Source organism: Dermochelys coriacea, chromosome 3, assembly GCF_009764565.3.
Source record: "Dermochelys coriacea isolate rDerCor1 chromosome 3, rDerCor1.pri.v4, whole genome shotgun sequence".
NCBI lineage: Eukaryota > Metazoa > Chordata > Testudines > Dermochelyidae > Dermochelys > Dermochelys coriacea.
The window spans coordinates 160,141,708-160,157,418 of record NC_050070.1 but is presented as its reverse complement, the minus strand read 5'-3'; the positions used below and the strand labels follow the sequence as shown (position 1 = coordinate 160,157,418).

The window sequence follows — 15,711 nt, the reverse complement described above, 5'->3', positions numbered from 1 at the left end:
CTGAGCCCTCGGGCTGCAGTGGCTTCACATTTTCAAGATTTTTTTTCTGCAGGAAGACGGACAGAAAAGACAGTTTGATGTGATCTAGGGCAGATTCTCACACAGTCTCCTGACCCTAGCACCTGGGGTAGCCACGACTACAAAGTTCCCCAAGGGCAGGGACTTGAAGCCACGCGCCCTGGGCCTGAGCCCCAACCCCACGGCTGACCCGTGCTCTGCCGCTCACCCAGGCTGGGGCCCGCAAGAATACAAGCCGCCTGGAGGCCCGGCTGAGGGATACACCCCTGAGCCCCACAGCGGGATCCAGCCTGAGATTAGAACCTGCGACTTCGGGAGCCGCCTTCACGCCTCAGGTTTACAGTCATCGGCAGAACAGCACCCACCCAGACTGGGCGGAGCAGTAGCCAATGAGAGCGCTTGCCTCCCAACAGGCGGCAAAGCGGGAGGGGCTCTTTGGGCGGATGAGGCTGCCCGGGTAGTTCTGTCCCGCCAGGCCTGCAAGGGGCGCTGTGACACGGGAGCCGAGAACCGCTACTCTCCGCAAGCCGGATAGACCCTCCCCGTTCCCGCACTTCCGCTGTCAGGGGAAGGGACCTCTCAATAATGTGCTTTGCGATTGGACAATCTGTTCCTGCCACCCATTAGAGAGGCGCGATACAGAGCATCACGCCACCTCCCACCATCTTGTTGCGTGTGCGCTAGGGAGGGAGTGCCGAGCTGTGAGAGTGAGTCTGAGCCGGTCCGGAGGATCAGTTCCCGCCATGCCGCACTACCAGACCTGGGAGGAGTTCAGCCGTGCCGCCGAGAAGCTCTACCTCGCCGACCCCATGAAGGTACGGGGGGCGGGCGGAGAGCGCCCAGGGGGTGGTCCCCGTCCCCTTTAGAGACCGGCTGGGGCGAGCGAGGCCCCTGCCTTGCGGGTCCTGGACGAGCGAGCTCCTCTGGGAGTGGCCGGAGGCTGGGCTGACGGGGAGCCCAGCGATTCCGGAGACCCGTTCGGGTGAGTGCGAGGGGCGCCTCCCCAGGCCAGCCGCCTGCTGCGTTCCCGAGCAGAGCACGGAGCCGGCTAGGGTGACCAGACAGCAAGCGTGAAAAATAGGAGCCTATATAAGAAAAAGCCTCAAATATCGGGATGGTCCCTACAAAATCGGGACATCTGGTCACTCTAGAGCCAGCAGATGCCCGGGGTCTCCCAACACAATTGCCTGCTGGTGGGAAGAGCCTGAGTCGTTGCAGGTGGCATGGCAGGAATAGCCTGGCGCCCGCGTAGTGTCCATGAGACGTGCATCTGCCTGGGACGCCGATATGCCACGAAGCCATCGGTGTAGTCTGCTCTTCGTGCTTCATGCTGGTTCTTCTGGTCTGTCTTATTCTCCAAACACACAAACTCTTAAAGGCCTAGATGTGGTGTGTCTCCCTTCCTCCCACTCTGAGGTGAGGTGGGATTGGCTCTTGCGATATTGGAGTCACCAGCCTTGCTTCTGTTGAGCGCACATTGCTTCATAACAATGACTCACCCCTATCTCACTATCTGGAAGTTTTCTTTCATAATCATTTTCATGCTCTTGTCTTAGTTTTACTCAATTACTACTTGGTCTGTGATCTTAGACTTAACACTGAGAAGAGAGAAATTATTGGTATTTTCAAATACTCTTGAATGGTTATCATGAGCCACCTTGCACCCTGATCCTTTAAGGGTTCATAGGCAGACCTCATGGACTTTAGTGGGATTCTGTGTTGACCCAATGCGCTGCCTATGTGGAGGATCAGGGTATTAATGATCACTCAGTCAAGCTGTGTATATTTAGCTCTTAGTCTTTAAATATTGTGACATATCCTAATAATAAGATAAAGTTATCTTAAAGCAAAATCTAATTTTGTAACAAACTGTAAAATGAAATGAAAGTATTCTCTTAACTAAAACTTTAATGACATTTTTACTTTTAATAACACATTTAATCTGTCTGATGGCAAAATGGGTCATATAGCACGCTTGGTCCTCTTAAATGTCATAGCTGTAGTCATATTTGATGATTTGGTAACTGGTCTGACAGCTGTATTTGAACATAGCATGTTCAGGATCAGTGACATGCTATTTGTGTGTTAAAGCTTTAAATATAGAATGTATGTATTGTTACTTTTGTTAGAAGCTTGTGTGAATTTCAATATGGCAGCTCCATATTTTGGCCTGTTTATTCCTTCATAGTAATGCAGAGGATGCCATTATTGTGTGCAGTAAAACTAAGTTATGTAACTTTTTCAGGAAAATGAAGCGACTTCAGGAAGGAGTACTAAACTCAACAGTTTCCTAGTCGGCACCTGCTGTGTTAGAATAGTGTGGATCTCCCACAAGTAATTATGGGAATAATTCCTTCTAGTGATATACTGCTCACTACACCTTGAGCAGTTGAGAATCCTTCTCTAATTCTTGAAAAGAGAAATTTTAATGTTGAGGTTCGATAACTGTATATCTGCTTTTTGCATTTGAAATCTGGCATTAGTACTTCAAAAAGGAAATTGTTACATTAAACTTCTTGCTGTTGCCTTCTAGGAATAGGATATTTTTATTTTCTTGAGATAAGGTTGATATTGCAAAGTTCTTTAATAGCAGCTGTTGTATAGGCAAGTCCTGTGCAATACTATAACCCGTTCAATAGCTCCATTTTCCACTGAAGTAATGTTCATTTTTAGGTTGGCTGTATTATATCAAATTCAATCTAGTTATCTGTCACTTGACAATGACACTGCAGCAGCCTCAAATGGAGATTTGAATAGGTGATTGTGGAGCAGAGTGGAATCTGTGTACTGTTACTATTGTTTGTTTATAAGGAAAGTGTTTCTACATTTGGGTTACATAGAAATCTTAGTGGGAATGCAGCATTAACCATTTTAGCATGACTGAATGTCACTCATCACCAGAAAAACTCTGGTCATGTTATGTTTTATTTAGTGTGCCCCAAGAAGAAGGGAGGCAAAGCGTGCAGTGCTGTTTCTGCTATTGCCCTTGTACTTGCTAATTTAGAGCTTAGAAAAATTTACTTGAAATCTGTTAGCCAGAGTGAGCTATATATATATGCTGCCTTGCTCCTGTGGCTATGGCCTCCAAAGCCATATGCCCTGATGTCTATATTACAACTTGTTACATTTAAAAACGAAACATATATTTAACTGTCCTTTCTTGTTTTTGTCATATTTTGACATCATTCCAGGCTTTTTTCCTTTTCTTTTGTTTTTTTTTGCTCTTCCTGATCTTTCCTTAGATTGTGTTCTCCCGTCCCCATAGTTTCTTCTTTCAAATCTTTCTCTTTCCTTGCATATATGTTCACCACAGTACTCTTCCACTCATCCAAATAATACATTTGTCCCTATCCCTAAACACCTGGATTGTAATTTTGCCTGGACACCAGTCTGGAGGACTAAAGGCTAGTTATACCCTGGTGACAATGGGGTTAGGGAGGAAAAGGGGTACTGTCCAGGAACAGTACTCAAATGAAACTAAATTCCTATACTCTGCTTCCCCCCCACCCCAGCCAGCAAGAGTTCAGTAAATCTACTACACACCCTTCCTTGGCCAAACCTGTTTGGGTTTCTGGAAAGGAGCATTCTTCTGAGGCCTTCTCCTCTGTACTCCCAACCCCTCCAGAGCTGTCTTTCACTGTGAAAGTGGGTACGGTCTGTCTTGCTCTACCCCTTCCTCAAGCTCTTTGCTTATGTAATGGAGGAACGATCTCTATCTTACACGATTCCTCAGTTTTTTTTAGCTCCCAGGGGCACATCAGCCCGCTACTTTGCTTCTTGTCACGTTTCTGCTTGACTACTCCCTCAGTGTCTGCCTCTGCTCAGCTTTGCTGAGCTACAGCAGTATGAAACACTGACATGTATCAGGTCAATAACTGGTTTCAGAGTAGCAGCTGTGTTAGTCTGTATTCGCAAAAAGAAAAGGAGTACTTGTGGCACCTTAGAGACTAACACATTTATTAGAGCATAAGCTTTCGTGAGCTACAGCTCACTTCATCGGATGATGAAGTGAGCTGTAGCTCACGAAAGCTTATGCTCTAATAAATTTGTTAGTCTCTAAGGTGCCACAAGTACTCCAGGTCAATAACTGTTTCCCAAAGAGTTCTGAATAGCAACTTCAAAGGTGATCAGTCTTAGCTTTCCCAAAGCAGCAGAGTGAAACTATGAGCAACATGATGGGTATTGGAACTATTTTCTGCAGATATAAGAAAATAACTAAATGCAAGACAATGCAATGCTATCATTTGGAAGGTTCTCTAGAACTATAAGAATTAGAAATACATACATTTTTTTTTAAATGAGAGGTTAGATTCTGTGGAAGTTGATGACACTTGCCAGGAAAGCTTCCTATTTGTTACAGATGAGTGGATTTTTTTTTTTCAAGGTCTATGCTAATATTCTTTGGGGAGGGGGTTCAATGGCAGGGAGGAAAGAAAGGAGTTAAAAAAAAAAAAACTTTAAGGTATCAGTTACCAATTAGCATAAAAACATAATTCTTTTCAGTAAGTAGGCATTTAAAATTTGATTTTTTTGGCAAATGCTGAAAGTGGTTTGTGGGAAACATTTCAAGTTATTTGAGCATAAGCTTTCGTGAGCTACAGCTCACTTCATCTCTTCCCTCCCCCTCCCCGTGGGTATACTAAGGCCAGTATAGCTCCAGTTTATTAGATTCCTTCTCTTGAAAGGACAAGGAGGATAGTAATTGCTAGGTTCCATTATATGCAACTGTCTTCTTGCACTAATATATTGCATACTGGGTTAAATCTGTTTAAAGGATATCTTAAACAAGAAACTACCTGCCTTGGGTACTTGGATTATACTTATCTGTTTTTTAAGATTATTTCAATGTTGATAGTCAGGATTTACAAAATTTACTGAACACCCACCAAGCCAGAGGCTGATGTGGAAGTTCATAGTGGAGGAAAACCAGTTAGGTCCTGGTAAAAATCTGTTTATACTAGTACTTGTGAAGGAGAGGGTACTGGAGTTCTTCTGAGATGCCATTCATAAACCTTGCTCGGGAATCTTTCTGTCACTGACTAGTAAGTGTCTGTCTGATAAATTTATTTAAAACTTTACCCTCTTACCTACCCAGCTATCCCTTTGGCTTCTGTAAAGAAGCAGCTGTCTTCTCCCACATATCCTAGAACCACCTGACTTTTGCAAGGATTAGGGGTTCTCACTGCTTTGCTGTGGGGGGTGTGTGTGTGTGTCCTCCTCTGGCTGTTCTAATAATCTCTGCTATTCTACCCTTCCATCTCATCTAAGTAATCGCATGAGACGTGTCCTGTAGAATCAGAGTGCCTCAAAAGTATTTAGAAATATTGATCTTTCCTTTTCCCCTCTTGTTCCAGTGGAATGTAGCTGTCATAGTCGAGGGAGAGGCAATCTCTTGAGTAACTAAGACGACAAGGACCTTGAATTGCTTTTTGTATTTAATGCAGTGCTATTGCAGAGAGTGAAGCACCAGAGTTGCATGTTAATAATGACCAGAATGCTGTGTCCTGTACCATTTGGAACTTTCAAGGTGTATATGGCTTCATTTCTAGAAATAAGTTGAAATCACATTTGGAGGTCACAAATGCATGGAACACCATGGCCAGTTTTACATTCAATAGGATGGAGTACAGTCTTCTGGCCAGATGTAGATGGAAGTAGACTTCTTTTGTCAAAATGGTTTTGGGGAATCTAATACATTGAGGAATCCAAAAGGATCCAAGCCTGCAGACAGACTTAATCAGAGGGCAGATGCCTTCAATAGCTGGAGTTATCATAGAGAAGGCAATTTCTTCAAAGTGCTTCCCTCTTTTCCAAGAAGCAGCAGGGTGAAATTGAGAATTCTTTCTGGTTTCATTGTTGTCCATAGGGTTCTGATTTTAGCAGATTTGAAACCGATAGCCTTATCAGTTTCTGGTTGGGAAAAACTATTAACAGCAGAGGCATTGGAATAATCTGCCCATCGACTCATTAAACTCAAATAACTTCATTGGTTGGTATTTGGAAGGATTTCTTTACCACGGGATAAAACCTTTTTAATGTTAAGGCTTAGATACTGCAGAAATTAATAGCATAATGTTGAGCTGACCCCTTCCACATTTACTACAGCCAGTACCAAAAATGAATTTTTTTTCAAGTCATTCCAATGTGAGAATTGCTCTGAAAAGTTGAGTGGAACATTTTAAGTAAAGCATCGTTTTCTTTATTATACGTCCCCACTAATATGGCTGTGAGGGTGGGGAGAGAAGGGATGTCTCAACAGTTTTAATTGGTGTCCTCTAAAATTATTTTGACTTTATGAAGTCCTCCTTCTTCCCTGAAGATATGACTACGTGTATTGCAGATGCCATGGATTATGTGGGTTGCAACAAGGACCATTTGATAATAAAACTGGTGTAGAAAGTAGTTGACCCTACGAGTCTCTTATTGCGCAACCTATCTAGTCGTCTTGACCTCAGGCCACTTGGAGACCTCAGAGTGGCGGAGCCTGGCAGCTTTCCTTGTATATTAAAGTGACAATGTATGAGACAAATCCTGACTTAGAAGAAATGTTTATCCTTAAGCATGTGATGATCATAGCATTTCTGGTCCCTTTTCTGAGCCAGTCCTGTAATGATCTCCATCCCACAAACCAAATGGGTAGCTGGATAATTCCCAGTTGTAATTAATCCTCCCCCATACTACCTATATCTCTTGGGGAATGTCTGCACAGCAAAAAAAAAAAAACCCTACGGCTAGCCTGTGCCAGCTGGCTCAAGCTGCGGAGCTGTTTCCTTGCTGTGTAGGCTTCCAGGCTTGGGCTGGAGCCTGGGCTCTAGGGTCCTGCAGGATGGGAGGGTCCCATAACCCAGAAGTCTACACAGCAAGGAAACAGCCTGAGCCAGCTGGTGCAGACTAGCCACAGACTTTTCTTTGCTGTGTAGACGTATCCTTGGTATCAAACCTGTAGCATTCCTTTCCCCCATGGCCTCTTATACCAGACCCAAAGCAATCCTTGACTCGGTGTTGGACACCTGGGGAGCAATATTGTAAATATTTTTTCCCCCCAATCTGACTTGGATCCAACAATGCTGATATTCTACAGTAGAACCTCAGTTATGAACACCAAAGTTATGAAATAACCAGTCAACCACACAAATAAAAAGCAAGTACAGTACGGTGTTAAATGTAAACTACTTTAAAAAAAAAAAAGTCGGGGGAGGAAACCCCACTTTTTGTTGAAACAAACTTTTCTGGCATTGAGGAATCAAACAGTAAACATTTTGGTAATGCATGGGTGCTAAGTGAAATGGATCATGAATTGACAAGTAGTTTTCTTGACCAAACCAAATTAAATGTAGAATAACACCTTTTAAATATTAAGTTGATCTATGCTAGAAAATCTTTGTGTGATGTAAAAACCTTGTCTATCAGTAATTCCTAAAATATTTTCTCATTTCAGGTGCGTGTGGTTCTTAAATACCGACACTGTGATGGGAATCTGTCTATCAAAGTAACAGATGATGTAGTTGTAAGTAAAGAATGTTGTGACCGTGAAGCTTGATTCTGCAAGCTTACATTTTAAGACAGTCTCTATCATTTAATTTGAATGTAAAAATTGCTATTGAGAACTTCATATATGGATGGTTCTGTAAGCTAACTTTCTCAAACCACCAAGCTGCTTGTACTCAGTGTGTTTGAGAGCCTCTGATGCTAGCTTGGTACCCCATTCTGCACCCAGTGAGTCTGAGACAAAGTTCCTAATGATTTCAAAGAGAATAGGATTGGGCCCTTAATTCCCTTTAAGGGAACTTACTGGGTTTCTTTTGAGGGATATAACTGAAAATGCTGCTATTCTTATTTTGCTGGTATAAAAGTCTTGCAGTTAAAGGTAACTCCTTTCTTTAGTTTTTGTGGTAATGAGAAAAACAAAGAACCACTACCAGAGAGAGGGGAAACGAATAAGGCTAGGTCTACACTAGAAAAGGTTTACTGGTATAGCTATTCTGGCAAATCCTCCTAGTGTAGAGACCGCTTATACCACCATAAAAGGGCTTTTGGCAGTATAACTTACACTGCTTTGAGTAAAATAAGCTCTACTGGCAAAAGCACTTTTTATGGTGTTATAATTCCAACTGCGCTAGGGCTTTTGCCAGCATAGAAATCCCCCTCCCCCCCACCCAAAAAACCAAAAACTCCATATCCCTTCCTGATGTTGTATTGGCAAAAATGTCTGGTGTTGAACTGTCCTGAAAGTCTAAAACTTTTAAATATTTAATAAACATTTGTTTGTTGGCATAAAATGTAAATAAGGGAGACTCAGTGGAGTATGTTGTTTTATAACACAATCAAGAAACCTCACTGAAGTGAGGAAAAGACAAACTGCAAACACACACAAAATTCTAGATATTGACCCTCTCACCCAACGCCCCACAGAAGCTTGGAGAAATTACCCAGGTATTTGGCTACTCCACTTTTCATAGGGGTCTCCATGAATGCAGTATTGCCAACTCTAATTATTTTATTATGACTCTTTTTTGATTTTTTTGGGGGGGGGTGTTTTAAGTTGTCTGAAAACACGATGAAAGGCTGCCAACTCACAAAATTTCCCTTATTCAAAGTGGCCCCATCTCCTGTTACTTTCAACGGGGCTGAAGCTAGTAAGATAGACTGGGAAATATGCATGTGGAAAAGCTGCCCTTAATATAGTTGGCTGCCACTTCCCACGGTTTTCAGTTAAACTACAGCTATGCCTACAGGTAAAATGGCTGTCACTCTGGTTTAGGGGCTAGACAGGACACAGGGATTGAAGAGCAGCAGACATATTAAAAGGTGGATGGAAAGAATGAGGGGCAGTAGGAGCTGGACTCAAGAGCTGCAGGGGATATTGCAGAGGTCTGGAGCAATGGGAGGCAGGGGGAGAAGTTGGGGGTAGAAAGTGTTGTCCAGTCTCAGGCTGCTCTCTAAGGAGGGGTCAATAGTTCTTTCAAATTTAAGCCTACTTCTCTCTTTCCCAAATGTCCTGTATAACCCCAGTATATCGGACTGAATTCAAAAGTTGATGTTAAAGCCTGCATCTTTTATGACAATACCATATGATCAGCTATACGTTCAGTGACATCTCTTGGGAGTATTTCTCACACATTCTTGTAACCTTTCCTCCCCTGAATTAGAATACAGCAAGGCTTTTTTTTTTTTTTTAACGGCTTTAATATTTAGTGTCTCCTCTAGTTGACTTCTGTCCAAACACACTGGAGGGATGTTTAGGAAAGGGAGCGTAGGAGCAAGAGGAAAGGGCAACACACAGAACAATAAAGAAGGGAGAACAGCACATGTAACAGCCCAATAGTTCATATTGCTAGTAGTTTGCCTTTTTAAGATACTGTTTCTTCAGGGTTGAGGCAAACTAAATCCATCTAGTCTGTGCAGGCTCCTTCTAGAAGAGTTGATCAGTGTCGCAGAGACCAGACTGTGGAGTAGAAATAGTTGGGCATCTATGGATGGCTAATTACAGTACAAGGGATAGGCTCTGAAGGCTAGAAGGATGTTGAATTAGGGGCATTGTTAATTGAAAAGATGGATTTGTTAGGAGAAATCCCACAAAGTAGGAAATTTGGGGTAAGTTGAATCCTGAGCTTACATGTAATTTAAAACAGCCCCTCTTTACTCTCATCTGCTTGTGTCACCAAATCAGTGTAGTCAACTTTACTGACAAAGGCAAGTTTTACTGCTGCTCACTCTGCAGAGGCAGTATAGCTGTGGAAAGACTGAACTAGGTTCTGTACTGCATGCCTTAGTTTAAAGAAGTTTTAATGTGAATGCAGGTAAAGCTGCTGTATTGACAGCCCTGGAGACTGAAGCTTTCTATTTTTATTCCTTTGCTAAATCAATCTGGACAGCTGGGTTGTTGCTGTATTTATGCTATACAGACAGAGGGAACTAATCATTCTTGACAGAAATGTTGGCTATATTCCAAGTCACCTGCTGTTTCAGCTGGCATCCCCAAATCCATGAGCTGCCTCTTAGGCAAACAAAAGTATTTGTGGCCTCTAGCTGCAGTAAATTTAAAATTCCAGTTTGCCATGCATCAGTACTAGTGTCTAGTATGTAATCATGATGATCAGACAGTGGCATCTTATTTCTATTCATAATGTGCAATGGGAAGGGAAAACCTCAAATGAAGCGAACTTCTTATCTTAATCAGCCAGGTGGTTCTCTGATTCTTCAAAGCTTCTCTATAGGGAAATACTTCTTGATCATGGACACAATGCACTACCTCCAAAGACGAAAAAATCTTGAATTTTATTCCCTTCTAAGCAATGCTTAATCTAGCACTGCTAGTGACAAAATAAGTATATCCCTAAAAGTATGAAGATCTAAGATGGGGAAACGCAAGGAAAGAATAATTTCCGGTTCAAAAAATCCGCTTTGGTGATTGTAGAACACCAAAAGGAAAATCTGTTTCATGTGTTACCACAACACGGGTGACTTCTTCCATCACAGGGCAGCTTTTGGTCTGCTGCTGAGATTGTGTGGTTTTTGTTGTTGTTGAGAACTCCTCTCATTATGAAAAGAGACCTTAGCCTTTGCAGGAAAGTTTAGGCAAAAGAGAATAAATATAAACCCCCTTTAGTGTTAAAATACACCATTTCTCTGAATCAAACCTCAGTCTTTTGTATCCTGCTTAAGTTTTTCATTAACAATTAGACTGTAGTTCAAGGGTTTTTGTGCTAACCACCTGGACTGTGGTCCTTTGTAGATGCTTGAAAGCACAGTTGTGCTTGTATAATCATGAGACAAGTTAGACTGAGGGAAGCAAGCTCATTAAACTTGATCTTATGGCTAGAATATTCACACTTCAAATAGAATGTAAACACGTATAGCACATTGCTAAAGGGGAAAGACAAAACTATTAATCTGAATTTAGAGTGGATGTAAACTACAGCTGTTTAATATTATCCAGAATGTTATGCATGGTGCTCTAAGGAATGTCAATACTAAAAAGATGTTAAGTGGGCATATATTAATTTATTCCAGATTGTTTTTTCTTTTAGTGTTACACAGATTATAACTTCAGAATTTTATCTGTATACAACATTGAATACAATGCACTGTATTCAATGCTAGCCTTATGGCACCCAAGATTTTTGCAAGTTACAGTGAGGCTTTAGAACAGTGGAGTTCTAAGTGCAAACTGTGTGCTTGATTTTTTTTTTTTTTTTTTTTTTAAAACAGAAAGCAGTCCCTGGCATTGAGTTTGCAGTGTTAACGCAGACACTTTATATGGGGGACCCAAAGGAAATTGATTTATTTTGTATATTATATATTAAAAAATAATTGAGTAATTTGTTGTCCTAGTTGGAAGTTAAGGGTAGCTTTATGTTGCCCCTTCACGTGTGGGACACAGTACAGATGGCACCGATCAGAGTCCTTGAAGTCTTTCACTTTGTGGTGTAATATTTCTGACACCAGAAAGATGTTAAATTAATATTGAAACTATAAATCATCACAGATTTAAATAGCTTGAAATAAAACCTGACATTCACTAACTTTCTTTTGACAGTGTCTGCTATATAGAACAGACCAGGCTCAAGATGTAAAGAAGATTGAGAAATTCCACAGTCAGCTAATGCGACTCATGGTAGCTAAGGAATCCCGCAGTGCTGCCATGGAAACAGACTGAATTGCTGAAAATAAAATGAAAGCTCCAGTCATATTTCACGGGAAGAAAATATCACTTGGATTTGAGCAAACAATTTGGACAGGAGATGTTTTATGTAACGAAGTGGACTATGAAAAGTCTGAAGCATTTTTTTCCTCGCCCTAGACTCCATTTCAGATAACTAGGAAAATAAATGCTTTCAGTTGAAAGCCTCTATTTATTTTTGAAAATTAAGCAAGAAAAATATATCCTCCATGGAAAATATTCTAACTAGTCTTGCTTAACATACTTTAACCTGTAAATATTTTCTTTTGTACATCTACAATACTCTAATTTGAAAATGAAAGGAAACAAGTGTATCCCTCTGGAAAGGGAGAGCATGTCTTGATCTTATTTGCATTCATATACCTGTGCTGGTGTATTTTCACAAATGAGACAATGTATATTAATCTGACCAACTAATACAATAACTGTAAAACTGGATCTAATAACCCTTTACATATAATGATATATTCTAACAGAATTTAGAAATAGAACAGACATCTTCTAAATTAAAATTGCCAAAAATTGTGTGTAATACTGTGCAACTAGCAAGTTTTTATGTAAAAAGTTTCTAGCTTTTAATATTATGGCCATAAGGTGTATAATTCTAAAAGCATGTGCATAATGGTTCCACATAACACATTCTAGATTGCTGGTTCAAATACAAAGTTGGCATTCATCAGGTCCTCACCATCTGAAAACTGTTCAGTAGCCTATGTGAATTTGGCAGGTCCCAATCCAATTATCAGGCAAGTGTTCATATAAAAAGAATCAAGGTCGTATTTAGAAGTAGTTGGCAGAGAGGCTGAACTTCCTTCTTGCTGGTAGAGGTTTGACTTCCAGGGCAGAGTTGAGGCATGCTAGAGAGGACACTGTGGAAGCTTCCACATGTAATGCCCAGGATGTGACCTATTCTGTGGATAAATTTCTTCAGTGTCGAAGTCTTAGTACTTGCCAATGTTTCATTCACTTTAATTTTTTAAAAAAAAAGTAGACTGTAACAACTTGAATTCACAAATGTTAACATATTTACCAAATTTATACCTTAAACATCAAAGCAAAAGAATGTAGTCAGTCTTGACATGCATGTGGCTTAGGAAGCAATGTTTCTTATTGCTACCTTTGTTTAATGGTAGACTCTGTTTACTCTTCTCTTGAATGCTTCCTGCTTGAAGACCAAAATGTTGGAGTTGGACACTTGCTTTGAATAGATACTGTATACTGTTGTGAACTGAACTCCATTTGGTTAAATGCCAAACTGACTTCCTATATGTAACCATTCTACTGCTGTAACTGAGTTTTTTCTCCTACACTAATATTTTGGTCAACTCCAAACCTTTAAAAGAAAAGAGCTCGCAAACTGAGTGTAAATGCTGTACTTAAATACTAGTTATCTGCTCTATTTTTTTAATAGAAACAATTGGGTTGTCAAACTTAATTGGTAATATTGCTACTTAGAAGGAATGGAATTGCCAGACTTTTGCCAAAGGTTTCATAAATACCCACAAAGTTAGTTTATTCCATTAAATTATTCTTTCAGTAGAACATATGTTACATATTATTGGAAGATATTTTAGCATGTTGAACTGCCATTTGCCATCTTGAGTTCTGGCCTGTAAGTTTTGACGTCCGCAAAATACATTCAAACCAAGACAAAGGTTCTAAGGAAGTCTTATTGCTTGGATATTTTGTAATGTCAACAAGACTGAGTTTGTTTTTGTGTCCTCCCCCCGCCTTCCGTCCTGCTCCCTACGAAAGCACTGGTTTCTATTTCAACTTTACTTCCTCATCCTGTTTTAATGAGTGTGATGTTGAGGATGGGTGTGTGTGGAGGTCTTAGATTGTGTACATATTTCTGAAGTAAAGCAAGCATAATACTTTTACAAAACTAAGGATAGTGGCATATAAAATGTAAAACTCCTAAATCTGGACAAAAACTGACATACCTGCCACCATAATGCTGAGGATTTTTTAATAGGTACTTCAAATGACCTTAAAGCTTAGTGGTTTTTAGAGTAGTTAGTGTTCAACCTACTGCACCTTTCTTAAGCATTCTTGTGCACTAAAGCACAAGGCTATAATCTCCTAGAGCAGCAGTTCTCAAACTGTGGGTCAGGACCCCAAAGTGGGTCAGGACCCTGTTTTAATGGGGTCGCCAGAGCTGGCATTAGCCTTCCTGGGGCAGAGGCATAAGCTTAAACCGAACCCCTACCGCCCAGGGCCAAAGTTTGAGGGCTTCAGGTTATAGGCCCCCTACCTGGGACTGAAGCCCTTGAGGTTCAGCTTTGACACCCCACCCCTGCCCAGGGTGGTGGGGCTTCCCCTGTTTTCCCCCCCCCAGGTCAATGAAGCTTGGGTGGGCTTAGGCTTTAGTCCCACCTCCTGGGGTCATGTAGTAATATTTGTTGTCAGAAGGGGCTCATGGTACAAAGAAGTTTGAGAAGCCTGTCCTATAGGGTTATTTGCATAAAGGAAAAGCCTACAGTACAGAACTAAGGACAGATTTAAATATGCTCTCTGCAAGCAAAATGGATACAGGGGACAAATGAAGTACGCTAATAGTTTTCTCCAGATGTTCCTGGAAGCCATTATGTAGATAGGCAACATGTCAGAAGGTGTATTCTCAATCTGCCTTTCAGTACTAAATTTAACAGTAGTGTTCTAGTGTGGACATGATCATCAGGATGGAGTTTTACTGTAAACTTAAGCTTAAGATCCCACTCTGTTTTCTTCTAAATATTATTTTCTTTAAAATTAGGCTACATTAGAAATGCATTTAATCCTTGAGAGAAAAGTCCAGAGCATAATAGTCAATTTGGCAAACTAGCCATGAAATGCCAGTGGCACCGCAATCTACTATCCCCCTGGTTCATTTCTGACTTGTGGAGACTTCCAGCAAGGGTACATACTACGGAGATGTTGGTAACAAGGCTTTGAAATCTATGAACAGTAAAATCAGTGAGTTGATCTGTGTCCTACTGCCAGTCACCTGTCATCCAACTTTTGTGGTCCATATTTTTCATTAAGCTGTGTTGGCCATACAGCATAGATTTTTATGGAGATATTTTAATTGGACTCCCACACGGAGTCCAGTCTGTCCTTTGTTTAGTGTTGTAATTCTCTTGATTATTGTGTGTGGTGGTGGAGGTTTTTTTGTTTTGTTTTTCCATTAGACTATCTTTTCTTGATCCTCAAAGGAAGAGGTGAAACCCTTACTCCCACTGGTTTGGGATGTGTCTATTCTTATGTGAAGCATGTCCTTTCTATTTTCCCATGGAAGTTCAAACCCTAGCTGGTGTGTGTGTGTATCCATCAGCAATTTTTGTAAAAGTTAGACCCTTGAATGCAGGAAGGCACTTAACTAAACTAGAAAAGTGGGAGTTTGGTCACAAATTTTATTTTTTAAAGCTTCCAGTGGAAGAAGTCAAGTGCCTAAGTCACTTCTGCAAATGGAATTTAACATTCTAGGGGCTTTGGGACCATTTTGAAAATATTACTGCTGTTTTTAAAAAAAAAAAAAAAAAAAAAGTTTTAGTAATTTACTCCATGTTATATAAAAGCATGCAGAATACTCAACACATTTTAGTTGAGCAGGAAGGAGACAATCTCTTGGTTTCTGGGTGAGAAACCTGGGAGCACTCTCAATTTTCAAGATTCAGAGAGTCAGATCTTTATAGGAAGACTAAGTTGTCATAAGATTAAGTTACTCCTACAATATGAAAAAATAAAAAGACCATCCTTATCAAGCAAAGTGACAACTGAGGTGAAGGAGAGAGATGCTTGAGTAAGGTCTGCAACACAATTGTGTTGTCTCTTAGTATTCCTTCCCTCCAGGTCTCTGGTCAGTTCTTCTGTTTTGCTAATGATTTTTACCTGTCTTTTTTTTTTTTTTTTTTTTTTTTTTAATGAGCCCATTGATTCTCATCTCAGTTCTTGTTTCTTTACAGAACTGCATTTCCTGTCTCAGCTCTTCTAAGTCTTTAAGAAGCAGAGAATGAGAACTTGGCCAAGAC

The 15,711-nt window shown here is 40.8% G+C and overlaps 1 protein-coding gene and 1 long non-coding RNA gene across 2 annotated transcripts; both read left to right on the top strand.

The window, feature by feature from the left end:
* Positions 1 to 625: 625 nt before the first annotated feature.
* Positions 626 to 13,355, top strand: SRP9 (signal recognition particle 9). The gene is made up of 3 exons (XM_038394204.2): positions 626 to 833; positions 7,457 to 7,525; positions 11,558 to 13,355. Exons 1-3 carry the CDS (start codon positions 762 to 764, stop codon positions 11,675 to 11,677), a joined length of 261 nt encoding a protein of 86 aa, XP_038250132.1. The 5' UTR covers positions 626 to 761; the 3' UTR covers positions 11,678 to 13,355.
* LOC122459487 lies at positions 1,740 to 7,450 on the top strand. The gene is made up of 3 exons (XR_006280211.1): positions 1,740 to 3,878; positions 3,943 to 3,950; positions 4,098 to 7,450. It is a non-coding gene; the product is annotated as an uncharacterized LOC122459487 (long non-coding RNA).
* Positions 13,356 to 15,711: the final 2,356 nt, after the last annotated feature.

Coding starts and splice junctions, on each gene's coding strand:
- SRP9 (XM_038394204.2), top strand. CDS start 762: ATGCCGCACTACCAGACCTGGGAGGAGTTCAGCCGTGCCGCCGAGAAG. Junction 834..7,456: donor ACCTCGCCGACCCCATGAAG/GTACGGGGGGCG, acceptor TTCTCATTTCAG/GTGCGTGTGGTTCTTAAATA. Junction 7,526..11,557: donor AAGTAACAGATGATGTAGTT/GTAAGTAAAGAA, acceptor TTCTTTTGACAG/TGTCTGCTATATAGAACAGA.